Source organism: Rattus norvegicus, chromosome 18 (genome assembly GCF_036323735.1).
Source record: "Rattus norvegicus strain BN/NHsdMcwi chromosome 18, GRCr8, whole genome shotgun sequence".
NCBI classification, from domain to species: Eukaryota; Metazoa; Chordata; class Mammalia; order Rodentia; family Muridae; genus Rattus; species Rattus norvegicus.
In genome coordinates, this window is record NC_086036.1 from 12087057 (window position 1) to 12107746 (window position 20690).

General features: G+C 43.0%; 1 protein-coding gene across 1 annotated transcript in view; it reads left to right on the top strand.

The window, feature by feature from the left end:
* Positions 1-18898, top strand: part of Dsg3 (desmoglein 3) — a 31634-nt gene extending 12736 nt beyond the window's left edge. The window contains exons 6-16 of the mRNA NM_001191079.2: positions 345-511; positions 1279-1407; positions 1865-2050; positions 4686-4957; positions 5733-5872; positions 8307-8534; positions 10147-10401; positions 13326-13468; positions 13740-13803; positions 16144-16361; positions 17423-18898. Coding sequence (NP_001178008.2) covers positions 345-511; positions 1279-1407; positions 1865-2050; positions 4686-4957; positions 5733-5872; positions 8307-8534; positions 10147-10401; positions 13326-13468; positions 13740-13803; positions 16144-16361; positions 17423-18235 — 2615 coding nt within the window. The 3' untranslated portion in view covers positions 18236-18898. The remainder of the gene's footprint in view (positions 1-344; positions 512-1278; positions 1408-1864; positions 2051-4685; positions 4958-5732; positions 5873-8306; positions 8535-10146; positions 10402-13325; positions 13469-13739; positions 13804-16143; positions 16362-17422) is intronic.
* Positions 18899-20690: the final 1792 nt, after the last annotated feature.

Consider the following 20690-nt stretch of genomic DNA (forward strand, 5'->3'; position numbering starts at 1 on the left):
GTGGGAGCCACAAAGCTGATGAGGTAGGTCTGTTAGCCTGGGTGCACAGGTGCCATGTTTTTATATAATAAGGAGCAGAGACGTGCTCACGTTATTTGGATCATTTGGAAAGGAAACATACAGGTGCATCATGTGGAGAGGCGCTCTAAACAGAAGACAGACCCAACTTCAACAAAGCCAGGGCTGTGAGAGCATTGAAAGACTTTTCTGAAAGCCGATAATTTCTAGAAAGAGACTGCAAGCCTGACATAGTGTTTTTTAAAACGTAGGAATCAGTGCTAAACGATTTTGACTATTTGATGAGAGCATAATTTAAGACTTTGATGATTTTTCTATTTTCCCAGATTCCCTGGTGATGATCCTAAATGCCACAGACGCGGACGAGCCAAACCATATGAACTCTAAAATCGCCTTCAAAATTGTCTCCCAGGAGCCCGCCGGCATGTCCATGTTCCTCATCAGCAGAAACACCGGAGAAGTCCGCACTTTGACCAGTTCTCTCGATCGAGAGGTAAACAAGCTACCTGAAAGCATCAAAACCCTAAACGGCTTGATGGCAAGCAACCCAAGAGAGAGGGGTGCCTCCATCTTGTCTGGGAATACAAACAGAAGTGGGGAAGGCTACCAGCTCTTCACGGAGCCAATCTAGGGGAAACTGTCTCCAGGGTGACAATGGGTTCCTGTGATCGCAACCTTTCACACAACAGCTCAAGTGGGAAAATTAAGGAGGACGCTGGTGTACAGAAACAAAGACTGCACTGTGATTAATTCCTAAAGATTTGGAGAGAATTTTTAGATGAAGAGATTTCTATTTGCTATAAAACTTTGATGGCGTACCTTTTCTCTAGATGTCTCTCCACTTACTTTTACCTCTGCCTGCAAAACATCAAAGAATCCCTTCCTGTCTTCTCTCATCGTCTCTGCCACCACCGTGTATCTCCACCGCAACGGGCTACTCAGATCCATTACTTTCACACATTTTCCCCCAGTAGATCGGTAGGGAAAGTCGACAAGGGGGATTCTCTGAGACAATCACATCCCCCTCATCACTGCAGACCCCCGTTTCCTCTCTGAGTCCACAACACTGCCTTCTTGTAGCCTCTTGTAGCTGCTTCCACCCAGTCCTCTGGAGCCCCACCAGCCTGTCTCTGCCATGGACAATGTGTGAGAGCCATGATTCATAGACTTAAATATTTTCACTATCTTATCCAAGGAAAGCAACTACCGGCCATTCTTGATCTTTGACAGTTAACCTTTGTTCTTTATCTCCAAATTTAGCAAGTTGGTAGCTACCATTTGATTGTGAGCGGTGCAGACAACGATGGAACAGGACTGTCGACTCAGTGTGAATGTAGTATCAAAATTAAAGATGTCAACGACAACTTCCCAGTGCTTACGGACTCGCAGGTACATCCACTTGTCCTTGAAGAACCATTTTTATATATGCTTTATAGTTTAGCATCCCAATTCATTAACTGCCTGTTTAGTGGCTTTTTAATTTTCTGTGCTTTGCTGTTTTAGAAAAAAAATAAGCTTAAATGTAAGAGGTAAAGAGTCAGTGTGAATTAACACATATTTCGAGAAGAAAGGATTAATGCTATTTTTTAAAAATCTAATTGTTTTAGATAAACCCTAGAGTTGAATCTCGAGCACCTGCCTAGGGGTTCTAGCAGGGGAACAAAGCTACACTCATTCAGCCTGACTGAAGACATCCTCCTCTGTTGGATGGTTGATGCAGGGAGGGGGGGAAGGGCACATTTGCCTAGGCAGCTAGATTAGCCACAGGACCCTAGCAATGGCTGCATCCAGGTTATCCTCACAACTCCTAGCACTGAATCTGAAAGCCTGTGTCTCTCCCTTTCAGTACTCAGCACGTATTGAGGAAAATACTTTGAATTCAGAGTTACTCCGATTTCAAGTGACAGACTGGGATGAAGAATACACAGATAATTGGTTGGCTGTGTATTTCTTTACCTCTGGGAATGAAGGGAATTGGTTTGAAATCGAAACAGATCCTAGAACCAATGAAGGCATCCTGAAGTTGGTTAAGGTAAGATCTGAGTTTTCTTAGAGGGTAAAAATATTCTGTAGTAACTCAAAGAACTAGTTCTACAGACAAATTACATTAATAATGTTACCACTTTATTATCTAAAAATTAGAAAACATACCAAAGTAGATAGTGTTTACTATAATCATGGTTGTACTGTCTAAACACATTTATTGATTTACTAATTTTTTCCTTCCAAGCTACTATGCTTTCATAGAGCACACACACATGCACACATGGTACACACACACACACACACACACACACACACACACACACGTGGCTTTGCATGTTCTTGGGACAGGAAAACTGAGACACTTCATATAGTCATCAAATCTACAAAGTCTGCAATTAGATTGGAGTTCAGAAGAGACGAGAATACCTGGGATGGTGGCTTGGGAACTTGTCAACGTGTTTTAAATACATTGGCTATTGTCCTCACAAAAAGAAGTCACACTTTCTCCAGAAAATGGGAACTGCTAACAAATTCTGCTACGTAAAAGCAAAATCTTGAGCTCTGGTTCAACTTGACAAATCCCCCCACCTGAAATCTGAATACTCCCCGCCTCTCCCCGCCTCTCCCCACCCCCATCCTCTGTCTCTGCCTTCTGCCCCTATCTTCTGCCTGACCTGCTCCATCCATTTTGTACTACTGCAGTGCCATCTAGCAAGTGTCCCCCGCTACCTGTCCGCACTTGACCTAGTTCTTGCTACTACTAGTTAGATGACTTCCTCTTTTCTTTAATTCTCCCCTGGCTCTCATTAGCTGAGTGATGGACCACAACACTGATGGCACTTTCAAATCATCTGCAACTTTTTCTAGCTGGAATACAAAAAGGAATTGTGTGGTAAATCTGTGGGTAAAACCCTTATCTTATTGAGTATTAAATTAGCCAACATGATTCTAACATCCAATCCAGGTGGGTAACCACCTAATGCCAAATGAAACAGTAGGCCTTCCTGTAATGGTGCCCAAGGTCCTACAGCATCACCAGCCTTCTCAGATCACCTTTTGCAACGTGGGATATCCAAAAGTGTCTTCACTTTTCCCTGGATAACTTTACAGCATCCTTCAATGCTCAACTCTGTTCCAAACCTCTCAGATGCCTTTCCTAACACTCTTAGAACCCATGTTTCCACACGCAGTCCTGTGATCTCTTTGTCTCTACCTATGTCTTCCCTTCCACTGGGAAACTCTGAGCTCCCAGGAGTAGTCATTGCAGCTGCTCAAATTCAGATCTCTTACCTGAGAAAGTATTCTACTGGTAAAAAGGTAAAACAGAAATTATTGTTTTCTTATCTCTCATCCTGAGAAGAAGAAGAGGAGGGGGAGGAGGAGAAGGAGGGAGGAGGAGGAGGGGGAGGGGGAGAGGAAGGGGAAGAAGAAGAAAAGAAGAGGAAGAGGAAGAGGAAGAAGAGGAAGAAGAGGAAGAAGGGGCAGGGGGCAGGGGCAGGGGCAGGGGCAGGGGCAGGGGCAGGGGCAGAAGAAGAAGAAGAAGAAGAAGAAGAAGAAGAAGAAGAAGAAGAAGAAGAAGAAGAAGAAGAAGAAGAAGAAGAAGAAGAAGGGGCAGGGGGCAGGGGGCAGGGGCAGGGGCAGGGGCAGAAGAAGAAGAAGAAGGAGGAGGAGGAAGAAGAAGAAGAAGAGGAAGAGGAAGAAGAGGAGGAGGAGGAAGAAGCAGCAGCTGCAACAGTGGAGGAGAAGGAGGAAGAGAAGGAAGAAGAGAAGGAAGAGAAAGAGGAGGAGGATGACGACAACTAATGAATGAAAAATGCTAATCTAATCCTAGGATTTCTTGGGACTTGATTTGGGCCACCTTAGTTTAAAAAATCAAGCAGCTACAAGTAAACTACAAGTAACACTTAAACTTGGCTCTATGAAGAGTTGGGTCAATTGCTCACTGTTAGAAAAAAAAAGACTTGATCGGGTTTCTTGCTAACCAAAATGAGGTAATTTGTCCTTTAAACCTTGGAATTTTATTTGTCAGAAAAGACATTACTGTTTATGAATCCAATGAATATTTTATTAACAGCCAATGTTGCTCTTTGTAACAATGTATCATAAGACTTCATTTGTTCCTTCTTACAACCATCTGACAGAGGTTAGCTTTGCTCTTCAATAAGAAAAGTTGAGGCCTGGGATGCGGCACAGTGGGAGTGCACTCGCCTGCCATAGTTAACACCCTGGGTTGGATTCTCAGCACTGGGAAGAATAAATTTTAAACACGTTAATAAAATGCACATAACATTTAGAGGTGAGAAGCTGAGAAAGCAAAGCCTGGGCTTTACAATGTACAACTCAGACATAACGGAATCAAGGCGCAAGCCGTGTCACCACAAGTTAGGACTTCTTTAAGTTCTACCTCACAACCCAAAAAGGTTTAATGATGTCTTGATAGTATAGAAAGGAGACATTGTGTTTGATAAACATGTTACCAAAATATGACCTGTGAGTTAAGAACCCTAAGACACTCTATCTGACAGTACGATGGCTTTTTAAACCACTTTGGTCCACAGAAGTAGAAGCTCCCATTCACTTCTTGCACTGATGGTTGTGTCCATCTCTTGGTCTTCCAGACCATGTTTATTTTGTTCTGTCTTTTCTGACACTTCCTTCTGTCTAATCTGGTTTTACTCCAGGTTCTGGATTATGAACAAATGCAAAGTATGCAATTTAGTATTGCCGTGAGGAACAAAGCTGAGTTCCACCAGTCAGTGATCTCTCAGTACCAAGTGCAGTCAACTCCAGTCACAATTCAAGTCATCAATGTCCAAGAGGGGATTTCATTCCGTCCTCCTTCCAGGACATTTACTGTGCAAAGGGGTGTAAGCATTAACAAATTAGCTGGTTACATCCTGGGGACATACCAAGCGACGGATGAGGACACTGGTAAAGCTGCCTCCTCTGTCAGGTAAGACAAGTTTTGTATCCTTTGAGTCCTTGCTGTGGCTTTCATCTATATGAGATTCCAACATAATGCTCAGCCAACAAGTTGACAAAGAGTGAGATATAAAAGGGGTGAAGTTAAGGATAACTCAAAAGAGATACACAGATACTTTAGTAGAACATATTATGTCACAAGCAAAAACATGCTCGTAAACTAGTGGGAACTAAGAAAAAGGGACACCTTAGCCTGTTTGAAAATCAGGAAAGAACTTCACAGCTGAGTCTTGCAAGAGGTTGAATGTTCGTAGCAGGAGTGAGTTCCAGTGAGATAAGACTCTGTGCTGGCACAAACAAAGTCCATAGCGGCTGAGGCATAAAGCACCCAGCAGAGTAACGGCCACAGTAGAAGAACAGAGGCTCAAGGCTTGCTTACTCTGTTTTATTGTTTTCGCACACCAAAGTTTGAGTAACCAGACTAATGCACATGTAAGGATTATGAAGTGTGGATTTTCTTTTTTTAATATAAGGTTGATTCACATTTGTTTTGTGTGTCTGTGCACTGTGTGTGCATTTACTCAAGGTACCAGAAGAGGAACTCTGGACCTGAGCTGCCATGTGGGTGCTGGGAACGAAACCCAAGTCCTTTATAAGAACAACAAGTTCTCTTGAGTACTGAGCCATCTCTCCAGCACCCTGATGCTTTTTAATAAGTACATATACAATATTTCAGATCATGCATAAATATGTGGACTGCATAAGAAATACTTACTAGATAAATATTTTTTTCTATGATAAAACAGATATGTCCTGGGTCGTAATGATGGTGGTTTTCTTGTTATTGATTCAAAAACTGCTGAGATCAAATTTGTAAAAAACATCAACCGAGATTCCACTTTCATAGTTAACAAGACAATCTCTGCTGAGGTTCTGGCCATAGACGGTAAGAAAGATATTTCCATGGTTTTGAGTGAATTATTATTTCAAATAGCATTTCTTCCACAGTAGATGGTCATGACTGTTTTATATATTTCCTTTATTACTAAAGATCATTATCTAGGGGCTTTGGACCTTGAATCTGAGATACCATACCGGAACCTAAGAATTTCCACTTCTCCGCTTAGTTGGTAGTGCCCATAACCCTTGTCCCTTTGGTTCACTATGGGTGTGGGAGAAAGTGCGTGCATATGTGTGTGTGTATGTGTGTGTGCATGTGTGTGTGCATGTGTGTGAGTGTGCATGTGTATGTGCATGTGTGTACATGTGTTGTGTGTGCATGTGTTATGTATGTGTATGTGTGTATGTGGGCATGCATGTGTGTGCATGCATGTGCATGTGCATGTGTGTGTACATGTGTTGTGTGTGCATGTGTGTGTGCATGTGGTGTGCGTGTGTTGCATGTGGTGTGCATGTGTGTGTGCATGTGTGTGAGTGTCCATGTGTGTGTGCATGTGTGTGAGTGTCCATGTGTGTGTGCATGTGTGTGTGTGTGAGTGTGTGTTCATCTATATGTGTATGGGGGTGCATATGCCAATGTATTTGTAGAGGCCAGAGAAAGATGTTGAGTGTGCAGTTTCATCCAGTAAGCTTTTTTTTTTTAATTTTATTTTTCTATTGGATATATTTATTTATTTACATTTCAAATGTTATTTCTTTCCTGGTTTCCTGTCCATAAGTCCCCCCATCCCCTCCCCCTCCCCCATATGAATGCCCCCATCCACCCCCTTACCACCCCCTCCCCCAACGTTTTCCTGCACTGGGGGTCCAACTGTGACAGGACCAAGGGCTTCCCCTTCCACTGGTGCCCCAACAAGGATATTCTCTGCTACATATGCAGCTGGAGCCATGGGTCAGCCCATGTATATATAGTCAGTTCTTTCAATCCTTTCTCTAATTCCCCCAAAGGGGGTCCTGTTCTCAGTTCAGTGGTTTGCTGCTAGCATTGACCTCTGTATTGGACATGCTCTAGATATGTCTCTCAGGAGAGATCTATATCCAGTCCCGTTCAGCATGCATTTTTTAGCTTCATCAATCTTATCTAGTTTTGGTGGAGATATATATATATATGGGCCACATGTGGTCAGGCTCTAAATGGCCATTCCTTCAGTCTCTGCTCTAAACTTAGCTTCCATATCCCCTCCTATGGATATTTTGTTCCCCCTTTTAAGAAGGAGTGGGAGCATCTGCATTTTGGTCATCCTTCTTGAGCTTCCTGTGGTCTGTGGACTGTAGCTTGAGTAATTCAAGCTTTTGGGCTAATATCCACTTATCAATGAATGCATACCCTGTGTGTTTTTCTGTAATTGGGTTACCTCTCTCAGGATGATATTTTCTAGTTCCATCCATTTGCCTATGAATTTCATAAAGTCATTGTTTTTGATAGCTGAGTAGTACTCCATTGTGTAGATGTACCACATTTTCTGTATCCATTCCTCTGTTGCAGGGCATCTGGGTTCTTTCCAGCTTCTGGCTGCTATAAATAAGGCTGCTATGAACATAGTGGAGCATGTGTCTTTGTTGTATGTTGGAGCATCTTTTGGGTGTATGCCCAGGAGAGGTCTTAAGTAACAAATAAAATTACTTGAGTCCAAATACTTGGGCTCAAGTTGCAGGAGCAAGAATCTGTCCTCTCCTGATTACAGATATAGCCACAGCTTTACAGGCTATTGTTTTCATAACGATTTCATTTGTAATCAGTGAATTCATTATTCTGACTTTAAGAATATTTGACTAATACTAATGCTGATTGCTAGAGACAATAGGCAATTTGGCAAGTTTAAATTGGTTTTATTAGTTATGGAAGTAGGATGATGTCTTTTTACTCCTGAGAATAAAAATATAATTTTTCATGAGAAGTTATCCTATCTTGAAAGCAAAAAAAGAAATACAAAACATTCCATTTTTATAAGTTGGATGCAGTGGCACATCTACTCTTCCAGCTACTCAGGAGGCTGGGGCAGTTCAAAGCCAGCCTGAGAAACTTAGAGCAACTCTTCATCAAAGAGAGAGAGGGGCTGGAGAGATGGCTCAGCTATTAAAGGCTAGGCTCACAACCAGAGAGAGAAGGAGCGGGAGGAAGAGAGGGAGGGGAAGAGGAGAGGGAGAGGGGGAAGGGGAGAGAGAGAGAGAGAGAGAGAGAGAGAGAGAGAGAGAGAGAGTGTCAGGGAGGGAAGGAAGGTGGGAAGGAGGGAGGAAGGGAAGGAGGTTGGAGGAAGGGAAGAAATCAGAAAAAGAAAGGAAGCTGAAGAGACAGACAAGAGAAGGGGAGCTGAGAGATAAGGAAGAAGGCAGAGGGAGGGAGTCAGAGAGCAAACGGAAGGCGATTTTCTGTGCTTTACTCCTTGTAATTCTTTAATGCTCAATTATTATTCTTACAGAAAACACTGGTAAGACCTCCACAGGCACAGTATATGTGGAAGTGCCCAGTTTTAATGAAAACTGTCCATCAGTTGTCCTGGAGAAGAGAGAGATCTGTACATCCTCACCATCGGTGACCCTCTCAGTGAGAACCCTGGACAGGGCTAAATACACTGGCCCCTACACAGTGTCTCTGGAGGAGCAGCCACTGAAGCTGCCGGTTGTGTGGACCATCACGACGCTGAATGGTGAGTCTGACTACCTTCCATAGACAAAACTGCTGCTGCTGTGTGTTTCCGGAGGAATCTGAATCCTTTGACAGAGGTCCTTTCTGAGAAAGACTGAGGACACTTCTTTGAAACTAAGATGTGAATCTGTTCTCTTCTGGGGAGAAGAGAAATTATGAATTCCATCAGCATTGGCTGTTTTATGTTTGTTAGCATCACTGTGGAGCCGAGGTCTCTGTACAGCCAGCCTGGGCTGGAGCTTGCCATGTAAGAGGTAACCTTGAAAGCATGGCAGACTGACATCTACAAACCAGTGAAGAAGAGGGAATTCTTTGCTCCTAAAGTGTATCATGTCTATTATTTTCGGTGGCTTTTCAAAAGTCTCATAGACAATAAAAATCTCCCTTTCTGGACTGTAAACTGACCATCAAAGCACTTTTAACCCTCCATAAATTCATTTTCCTTCACTGTTTATTGTACAGATCTTGCTTTTTCTCATGGATGTGCTCCATGGTATCCTGCATCATATGTTAGCCATGACCAGAGAGAGACCAAAGATTTTGCTCTGAGTGACCTTCAACCCTTGGCACTTCTGATCCTATTTAAAGAAATCGCTCCAAACTGTACATTGGTCTCCCAGTGAGTTTACCAGACAGATAAATTGTCGATGAAGAGACAGCTAAGAGTACCTCTCAGTGGTCCTGCACATGCCCAGCATTCACAAGGTTCCAGGGTCAATTCCTGGGGGTGGCAGAATGGGGTGATTATACTGAGTTTGGTTGGGCAGTGCAAAGTGGGTAGCCATGGCACAATGTCAGGGGTACTGTGGGATCCAGAATGATTCAAACAACACAGCACTGTCAGGGTCCCCACTTAGGAAGAAGGGGTCAGTGAGTCAGACACAGGGTCAGAGGTAAAGGCATACATGAGGCCATGCGAGGCCATGTACCTGTAAGTATTGGTATAGACATACGTAAGAGTGGGTGAGTCCAGGACAGGGACCTGACACTGGCGTGATGCTGCATTTTCTATCCTCTTTAGTAGGGAAGGAAAGGCAATATAGGGCCTTGTGGAGGAGACTCATGGGCCTGTCAGACTGTGGGAATGAGTGACAAGAAGGGGCTGCAAGGGGCACCCAAATTTTTGGCTACTCTGGAAACCACTGGATGAAGAAGAGCTGTCTTGGGACACATAGGGATGTCCAACCCACAACCTTGGAACTGCAAGAGCCTGGGGGCTGCAAGAGTACAGATATGTTTATTTTTTCATGACAGTGTGTTTCATGATACAACACTATGAAGTTGTCTTCTAGTGACTTCAAGTACCTAGCCATCAGTCTAAAACAAACGAGCAAAAACAATCTCTTAGTATTTTAATTAACTTTTATAGCTTCGTGTTGGGCTGCATCTATAGCTATTTTGGGCCAAGCATGGTCTACATGTCACGGATGGGACACTTGGTGATAGACAGACCAATCCAGCCAAACCTCTAATACCACTCAGCATTGCTCCAGTCACCCCAGCTCTGCTATTTGTGACCAGGATGCCAGGACAAGTCTGTCACCATTATCACAAACAAGAAGTTCTAAGACCAAATGATACCTACGTTCACTATTGATGTGTATTTTTTCTAGCTACCTCAGCACTTCTACAAGCCCAGCAGCATATCTCTCCAGGAGTGTACAATGTCCCAGTCATCGTGAAGGACAATCAGGATGGGCAGTGTGACACACTAGAGAGCTTGACCCTGACAGTGTGTCAGTGTGATGACCGGAGCATGTGCAGAGCCCCTGGCCCGAGCAGAGAGCCTTTTATCCGTGAGGAGTCAACCTGGAGGCTGGGGCCTGCTGCTATTGGCTTGATCCTGCTAGGACTCCTGATGTTGCTACGTGAGTAAACACACATGTCCTTCAGAATCCATGGCAATAATGTCATTTACAAAAGCCATAGTGCTCATTTGTACAATGTGAGAAGCATCATTTTCTAGCCGCTTGACTGGCAAAGCTGAAGGAAACTGTAGAAAGAGTCTGAAATGTGTTTAGTAACAATTTAAATATAGCAAAAGAGGTCATATATGCCAACATTTTGGAGAAAAAAAAAACAGGGCTGGAGAGCCAGCTCAGTCAGTAAAGTGTTTTTCCCACAAGCATGAGGACCTCGATTCGATCTCCAGCACCTACCTAAAAAGCCAAGAGCAATGGAGAATGTTTGTACACCAGCCACAGCAAGATGGGAGGCAGAGACAAGCTAATGCCTACAGCTCACTGGCCAGCTAGCCTAGTTTACTTAGCAAAGCTCTGGGCGTTGAAAGTGCCTACCCAACAAAAAGTGGACAACACCTAAGAGATGATACTCATGGTTGCCCTCTGGCCTCCATAAGCATGCTCATCCAGGTGTGAGATCATAGGCACACTCCACACATATGAGGGAGGATGGACAAGAGAGACAGAAATTATAAATCTACTCTATGTTCAGTCAATAATGTTCGCACTTAAACCATGCCTTTATGCGTAAACGTGGGCTTTCTAAGGTGAACGTAAACATCTCAGATGCATACACAAGTCTGGCGAGGCCCTAAACTGAAAGCATGCTGGTCAAATAGCGTTAGAGAAGGCTCACATTAGGACTCACATCCTGGTGCACACTAACAGAAATTCAGCTCTGAGAATTTATTGTTTAACCCAACAAGGTCTCAAAACAGAGCTTACCTCATGTGCATCCCTTTCAAATGCCCACACCTGAGCTGCAGAGATGGCTTAGGAGGACTTGTTGCTCTAGCAGAGGACCCAGGTTCAATTCCCAGCATCCATGTGGAAGCTCACAGTGACCTATAACTCCCAGGCCCTCATGTAGTACTTAGACATGTAAAAGTCCTTAAAAACACATTTTAATGTTCACACATAATACTGAAGACATTTAGGGAAATTACGTGTCTGTACTACCTTTTAATAAATATGCATTTTATTTTATTCAATAGATAGACTTCTGAAATTTTTCATTTTAATCAACACTTCATTAATCAAATGGTTCTCTGAATGTGAGAGTCCTCTACCCTCTACTTAAGGGAACTTTGAAAGGAGTTGAATAAACAAGAGATCCTTAACAAATTCATAAAAATATTAATGGTAAAACAAATTCTCATGATAATATATTATACTTCAACTATCTTTAGAAATATCATTTAGGGGCAGAAATATGGCTCAGTTACTATGAGCATCTAGCTCTTGCAGAAAACCTGAGTTCAGTTCCCAGCACATATTTTGGATGGCTCATAACTACAGCTTCAGGTGACATGTGGAAAAGGGACATGTTTTGCCTTCAGAGATATGTGCAATTACATGTACATACCTACACACACACACACATATATGTGCACATAATTAAAAAATAAAATATTTAAAAAAATAAAATAAAATATTTTAAAAATAAATACAATTTATATATATCCTACATTAAATTTCAAGATAATATATCAATTACATCCCATTTATTTTGTAACTTGACCGAATTATATAGAAATATAGGGCTGACCTAATTTGCATAATTATGTAGTTCATTCTACCAATGCTAGCAATCTTCCTTAGCATCCATTACTGTCTCTTCTATCTATCAGACAACCATGATGAACCATTTATTTCCTCTTTGAACAGATGAGTTAGCTGAGCAAAGAAAAATCACATAAGACACTTGGGCTTACAGAGCTGGAGAGGAGTGGCATCCAAAACTCAAACCCTAGATGCCTGATTTAGAGACTCCCTAACACCCCTTCAGTGAGCTAGTTGACAAGTTCATGTGGCCCTGACAGGGCAGAGAAGGTGATGAGTCACTGACAACAGAAGACGATAAACACCTGCTTCAAAAATTAGCATTTCTGGAGCTAGAAAGATGGGTCAACCGCTCAGAGCAATGGCTGCTATTCCAGAGGACCTGGATTTGAACCACTGCACCCACATGGTAGTTAACAGCTGCCAGTAACTCCAGTTCTAGGGAATCTGACACCTTTTCTGGCCTCTGCATGCACGGGGCATGCACAGGGTACACAGAGATAGATGCAGGCAAAACACCCATGCATATGAAATAAATATTTTCAAATAAATGGTTTTTAGCCCATTAGCAGAAAGAATGATGCAACGGCTGGAAGATCTTCCAAGCACAATTAAAAGTGCACTGAAAAGACCTCTGAGCTTAGGAGCATAGACTCTACAAGCAGTCCGAGTCTCAGTTCCCAGCACCTTGTACCCCCAATCCTCACACGTGCACACACACAGACACACACACACACACAGACACACACACACACACACAAACACACACACAGAGACACACACACACAGACACACACACACAGATACACACACACAGACACACACACACACACTTTCTCTCTCTCTCGTTGCTCTTGTACTTTGTTGGTCAATGACCATTTAATAAGAAATTACTAAAGACCAGGTTGCTAAAGTATTGTCATATATCACCTAAAATCTTGGCTATGGAGGTATCATAGTTGTGTGCATACTTACAGAACACAATAGACACACTAAATATATATATCAATAATTATTATTATTATTTTATTATGTAGTATGGAGAGGGATTGAGAAACTATACAAATCTTCCAAGAAATGGTCCTGCCTCCTCCATGATCATTGGATTACTGCGTTTCGCTTACTAAATTGTGTGCTGTAAACACTAATTTTGCTTTCATTAAATACATCCCTTTAATGTTTAAAATATTGTGCTGTCTTTGTAACATTTTGACAATTCCCATGTCAAATATTTCTAACTAATTCAACCATTCCTTGTTCCTGCCCAGTGGCCCCACTTCTGCTTCTGACCTGTGACTGTGGGTCAGGTCCCATCGGAGGAGCAGGGACAGGTGGCTTTGTCCCAGTGCCCGATGGCTCGGAAGGAACGATTCATCAGTGGGGAATCGAAGGAGCTCAGCCCGAAGACAAGGTGAGGACTGGGTTTGTAAAGTCGTCCTGCAGTCATGGAGCAGGAGAATGATTCCTGTAGAAATAGGGAAGAGGAACAGAGGGATATCAGGGTTCATCTCAGCCCTCAGCGGGGAGCAGAGACTCAGGGATGGGAACTTAGGATTTCTGCTTTATAGATGTCACATCTGGAAAATGGCCACCCCTAGAAGGAATGTAAAGTTATCACTTACAAGGGACCTTACCTATAGTGCTCTGAAACCTATGTGTTTATCTTTTAACATCATTTTCAGGAAATCACAAATATTTGTGTTCCTCCAGTCACAAGCAATGGAGCAGATTTTATGGAAAGTTCTGGTGAGTGAACGTCAAATTTGTTTACTTGTTTGTGCTGGGATTTGAGTCAGGCTTTGCGGACCCTCAGCAACTGTTCCCCGCTGAGCTACAGACACTGTTCTTCCTTATGCTCTCTGTTTTTAAGACACGGTCTCACTAATTTTTCCTAGGCAGGCCTTGAACTTGAAGCCCTCCTCTCTCAAACTGAAATTTATTTTTGAAACTTGTCTTTGAAAGCAACGGTGGGTTAAAGAAGAACTAGTCAGAATTAAGGAGTGGTCCGTAATTGCACATGTGTGTGCACAACAGGAACGGTCGCCACTGCAGTGAGAAGCTGGCTGTTATTTCTATTAATATCTTATTAATAGAATATCAATATCTCTATTGATTAATTAATCTTAATATTTATATTCTAATTCTCCCAGCATTGGTCTGCCCTCCTTAAGTTAATCCACTTGATGATGTCACTGTTTGGAAAATCTAAAGACTTTCATTTTGATTTTTCCAAACTTTAACAGGTTGAAGCAAGCATAGCCCTCAGGCTATTATCTTTATCTTTATCATTATCTTGAAAACATTTTTTCATTCATTATTACATTTTCTTTATGGGTAGTTTGCCTTCATTGCATCTGTGCTCCATGTGCAGGCCTGGGGTTACAGACAGCTGTGAACTGCTTTATGGATACTGATAACTGAACCTGGGTCTTTTAAAAGAGCAGCCTGTACCCTTACCCTCTGAGTTATCTTTCCAACCCCTAATTAATAATTTCTAATTAGGTGATATTTTACAGCATTTAGAACACTCTAAATAAAAATGTAAGCATTAACTGTGCCTACCACTGTCCATGGTAGGTCAGATTGGGTCATGTTTGCCTGTCAAGTCTCACGTTAGCGTATCTGTGCTTGACATGTGAGCATCCCCGTGAGTGTGTGTGTGCGTGTGTGTGTGTATGTGTGTGTGTGTGTGTGTGTGTGTGTGTGTGTGTGTCTTCAATTCTGTCCCTTTCCCTCATGTAACTATGAACTTAGTAATCCTTCACAGTCACTATGGGGCATGACAGCTGAAGCTGGCATTTACGTGAATTTGTCACTTCTTGGCATTTTAATCATGTTGTCTCATTGTCAGAAGTACACTCTACACTAGTGAGTAGTAAGATCCTTAACCTCATTGGATTTTATTGCCAATTCTATAGTTAGCAAGAATCTGCACAAGTTCTCTCCGGTTGGCTGCCTTTAGCAGCGTCTCTGACATTCACTTGCTCCTCCCATTTCAGAGCAAAGACTGAACTTAGAATCGCCTGTGAAAGATAACAGGCGCTGAGCTGGAGAACGGGGACAAGGCCCAATGCTCAGTTCCTGGTACCCACACTGCGTGGCTAACAAGCACTTTTAGCTCCAGTTGCAGGGGATTTGACATCCTGTTCTGACATCTGTGGACACCCATACACGTGTGCCCATGTTCACACAGAGACACGCACATATACACAGAAATAAAAATTAGACATAGATTTAAATACTCCGGGAAAGCATGCTATAGAAGAAACAGGAAGAACAAGCAAACTTCTGCACCTTTTTCTTCACATCCTCCATTATTACTTTGATGGACATCATGGAGGCCTTCCCTCTCTTCAGTTTCTACACTGAAACGCTATGACTGTCTTGACTGCAGTGTTATTGTTCCTGAGAACACAGGAGTTCCAAAGTTGTCCATGGTTATTCTTCGTTGACTACTCTGCCTTTTCGCTTTCTTTGTTTCTGGCTATTGCCACTGACAATCTATTTCCCCTGCGCTGTTGGTTTAATTGATATCTGTTTTCAGGGCTTTCCACGGGCCCATGCCCCCCACCCTGCTCTGTTACCCTCACATAAGCCTACCAGAATGTCATTGTCCCAGCCACATCACTGTGCTTGCCCTCACATTGGTGCTTTACATGCTCATGAGCATCAAAAATGAAAAAACTGTGGAGACTGAAAAGATGACTTGTCAGTTACATGCTCACTGTGCAAGCACGAGGTCCTGGGTTCATGAAAAGGCTGAGCATGGTGGCCCATGCTTATACTCACAGCACTGAGGAGGTGGGAGAGGCAAATCCCAGGCTCGCTGGTCAGAGAGCCAAGCTGAATCAGCAAATTCCAGACCAGAGACAGCCCTTGATTCAAGAAGGATGGACAGTGTCCTAAGGAATAACACCCAGGATTGAATTCTTACTTCTACATGTACACATGTGCACACATGGACATGCACACGCCTATGAAGGTGCATACAAATGTACACACAAATGCATACATAGGAGCCTGAACAAAAAAAAAATCGTAGCATGAAATATTAGAGATCTCTCTTTCTCTCTCTCCTGTCTTTAGAAGTTTGCACAAATACCTACGCTGGAGGGACCCTAGTAGAAGGTGCTTCCGGAATGGAGATGACTACCAAGCTAGGAGGAGCTACGGGATCAGGAGCTGCAGTGGCGCTTGGCTTGGGTCATTCAGGAACGATGAGAACGAGGCATTCCACTGGAGGGACCTTGAAGGATTATGCTGCACCAGTGAACATGACTTTCCTAGGATCCTACTTCTCTCAGGTAGCAAACCGTCAGACTTGGTTATCCCACTTATATAGGACATCTGGTTACTTAATTATGTCTGTTGGTTTTAAGATTCATTTTTCTACGCTTTTTTTTTAATGTAAGGAAATAAAAGCTTCCTCTTGTCAAAATAAATCAAGTAACTTTGGTGGCTGTCAAAATTGAGTCACTAGTTGAAACTCACAAGACAAGACAACAAGGACTATGTTAACACAAAGTCCTCATGGAGTGAAAACTGTCTCAATGCATACTGGAAAAGCTCTCCCTACCCCAACACAAAGATCAAAAGCCCAGTGATAGATTCCAGGCATCATATACAGTTTTTTTTTATCTTTATTAACTTGCGTATTTCTTATTTACATTTCAATTGTTAGTCCCCTTCCCGGTTTCCAGGCCAACATCCCCCTAACTTCCCCTCCCCTTCTCTATGTGTGTTCCCCTCCTCATCCTTCCCCCCCACAGACTAGTTCACTGGGGGTTCAGTCTTGGCAGGACCAAGGGCTTCCCCTTCCACTGGTGCTCTTACTAGGCTATTCATTGCTACCTATGAGGTTGGAGCCCAGGGTCAGTCCATGTATAGTCTTTGGGTAGTGGCTTAGTCCCTGGAAGCTCTGGTTGCTTGGCATTGTTGTTCATATGGGGTCTCGAGCCCCTTCAAGCTCTTTCAGTCCTTTCTCTGATTCCTTCAACGGGGGTCCCGTTCTCAGTTCAGTGGTTTGCTGCTGGCATTCGCCCATGTATTTGCTGTATTCTGGCTGTGTCTCTCAGGTGAGATCTACATCCGGTTCCTGTCAGCCTGCACTTCTTTGCTTCATCCATCTTATCTAGTTTGGTGGCTGTATATGTATGGGCCACATGTGGGGTAGGTTCTGAATGGGTGTTCCTTCTGTGTCTGTTCTAAACTTTGCCTCTCTATTCCCTCCCAAGGGTATTCTTGTTGCCCTTTTAAAGGAGTGAAGCATTCGCATTTTGGTTATCCTTCTTGAGTTTCATGTGTTCTGTGCATCTAGGGTTTTATGAACAGAGTATAAGGTCCATTTCTCCTTCTCCATCTTTAGAAATCATCCGCCTATGCTGAGGAAGAGGATGATCGTGAAGTGAATGACTGTTTGCTGATCTACGATGACGAAGGCGAGGATGCTGCCCCCCGTTCCCCAGCCCTCAGCTCCTGCAGCTTTATGGCCGATGACCTGGACGACAGTTTCTTGGACTCCCTTGGCCCCAAATTTAAAAAGCTTGCAGAGATATGTCTTGGCGTTGATGACGAAGCCAAGCAAGTAAAGCCAGGCCCTAAAGACAGTAGTTCTGGGGCTGACGCCTGTGCTCGCCCTACAGAAGCCCTTCAGGCAGGTTCTAACAGGTACCAGACTTTGCCTGGCAGTCTAGAAGTCACTCAGTCGGGTTCTAGCAGGTACCAGACTTTGCCTGGCGGTCTGGAAGTCACTCAATCGGGTTCTAACAGGTACCAGACTTTGCCTGGCGGTCTGGAAGTTACCCAGTCGGGTTCTAACAGGTACCAGACTTTGCCTGGCGGTCTGGAAGTCACCCAATCAGGTTCCAAAGTGTGCCACGTGTTGCCTGGCAACCAAGATACTTCTGTTTTGTCCTCTTCTGGGTCTGTCCACCCTGCTATTGCCATCCCTGATCCTCTACAGCTTGGTAACTACTTGCTCACAGAAACTTACACAACATCAGGTTCCTTTGTGCAACCCACCACTGCCACCTTTGACCCACATGTCACTCAAAATGTCACTGTAACAGAAAGAGTCATTTGCCCCCTTCCTAGTGCCTCTGGCAGCATAGTGGCTCCCACAGAGCTTCGAGGCTCCTACAGTATGCTCTATACAAAAGAAGCCTGTTCCCATCTATGACCAAAGCAAACTGGAAAAACGTACCAGACAAATTTGGGTATTTGTACCTTTTTTAAATTTAGCAATGCTAGCACTGTTGGACTAATTTGGCTCTTAGTGGATAATCTCTGATCATAAGTATAATTCAAATATTCTGACTCATATACCAAAGCTGGGTATGTTATCATTTCTGATTATCTGATTTTTTTCCAGCAGAGCAAACCTGTGTATATTTTTTTTAATTATCTAAGATGTTAGACAGGAATATGTCCCAAGCATCTTCTCATTTCTCTATTATCAACACCAAAAGAAGATGCTGTCACCTTAAAATGCAGTGTGGGTTAGTAGATTGGCTTCCTTCTTGGAATGCAAGTTCCTGTCTCTAACACCTATTCTGGTGTCACTAATAAGGATATGAGAGTATTATTAATAGCAATGGGGATTTGAGGTGCTTGGTTTACCTTACAGGGCAGCTTGGAATAAAGGCAATAGATGCAGCTGGGGTTTTTTGGTTTGTTGTTTTTGGTTTTGGTTTTAGTTTTAGTTTGTTTTGTCATTTGGTAAGGAAACTCAAAACGTATTTTTATGAGTGAAAAACCTGTTTAACTTGCCATACCTATGTGCTGTGTATCTTTTTTAAAAAGATAATTTTGAAATACAAATATCATAGAACATGTAAAAAAATTAGTATGGTGTAAATAATATTTTGTGCGTACTTTGATCTAGCCCAAGAAAAATACAGTGAACTTCCTCATTGATACTCCTCGGAAACTGATCCTGTGTCAGTCTTTAACAAATGCGTCAGGGAGTAGAAATGACCCAAAAGATGTGCAGTGAGGTTCGTGAAGTTAGCAACGGCTCACAGGGTTTGTGAGTATAGAGAGCACGGCTTCTCTTCTAAGCAAAAAGGGCTGTGGCCTAAAATCACATGGAGTGAAGTGTGTCTCATTTTAGGAAAATAATGAAGTAAGTTTCAAATGAGAAAAGGAATTGGACAGCTGTGGCAACTTAATGCTGTGTGAAGATGGTGTGTGAGTAGCTGTGTAAAACAGAGGTACTCAGCCCTCCTCATCCTGTGACCCATTAATACAGTTCCTCATGCTGTTGTGACCCCAACCATAGAGGTCATATGGGTTACAATGTAAATATGAGATATGCAGGATATCTGATATCCAACTCCTGTAAAAGGGTCATTGGACTCCCCTCAAAGAAGGCTCGACCCACGGGTTAGGAAGCTCTGGCTTAAAACGTATCGCATGAAAGTCACCCTAAGAGGAATGCAGTTCTAGTCATTTCCAGTTATTCATGACCCCACCCTTTAGCCCATAAAAAATACCCTACCTCATCTGCTTCTGGACCTTATTGCCTTGGTCCAATCTCTCCAAGGCTCAGTTATCTCTAATGGTGTAAGTAGGGCTTTCAATTTTTTCTTTCTGGGTTTTTGTTTTCATTGATGATATTGGTATTGGTTGGTTGGTTGCTTGGTTTTGGTTTGGTTTTTTGAGACGGGGTCTTGCTGCAGCTGACGTTGTCCTGAAACCAGCTATGTAGTCACAATACTCCTTAAAGTTGTGATTCTCCTAATAGTCTCCTGAGTGATAAGTTTATAGGCATGAGACACCACATACACTAAATTTCCTTTGATAATAAAAGCTTTAAATTGTTTTCTAGACACTGAGTATTAATCAACTGCATTTTAATTCTAAAAGTAAATACAGTCTAAAAATACTGAGGTGGAAGCAAACACCTAATGTCACTGGATACATAAAGCAGATACAAAGTATCTAAAGATAGAGGGACACAAACACCTAATGCCCCTAGGCCTACTAGCTGTCTCTTTGCTAGTATAGAGACTACCAGGCAGGTATGTATTAGGTATGTATGCCTGGACTGGAGAAAGAGGGGTCCAGCCTGTGGTGCAGACTGCCCTTTACTTCTGCACAGCAATGTTATCTGACCCAGAGCTCAGACACTGGTCTGAGTTTCTGTCGTGAGTTAGTTTGGTACTGCAATGGGCTCAAATGCTAAACACTGGCCCCAAGATCTGGCTGCCCCCCCAACAATGAGCAGATCATTGAGCTCCCCAAGTGGTGCTGTGCAAACCTTGTTCCCCAATTTAAAATTATTGGGTAAATAAAACTGGCAACAGCCAATTCCTGAGGAGAATAGAGAGAGGTGGAGTTTGAGTTACCAGGCTGTGGGTCACAGGTAGGTACCATGAGGCGAAGGAGCAGAAAGGAGGGAGGAAGAATGAAGACTGGAGAACAGAGGGTGTCCAGGAGTCATGCTGGATCAACAGCGTGTGCCAGAGTACTGTGCCTCCCCAGGATGCCAGACTGCTGGAGCAGAAGTAACCCAGAGTTTCAAACAGCAGGCATTTGGGGAGCACGGCTGAGCCAGTATCCAGACTGACATTTAGAGATTTAGAGTAGGGTTAATCCCTCAGTAATTGTGCAGAGCCTAATAAATAAATGTC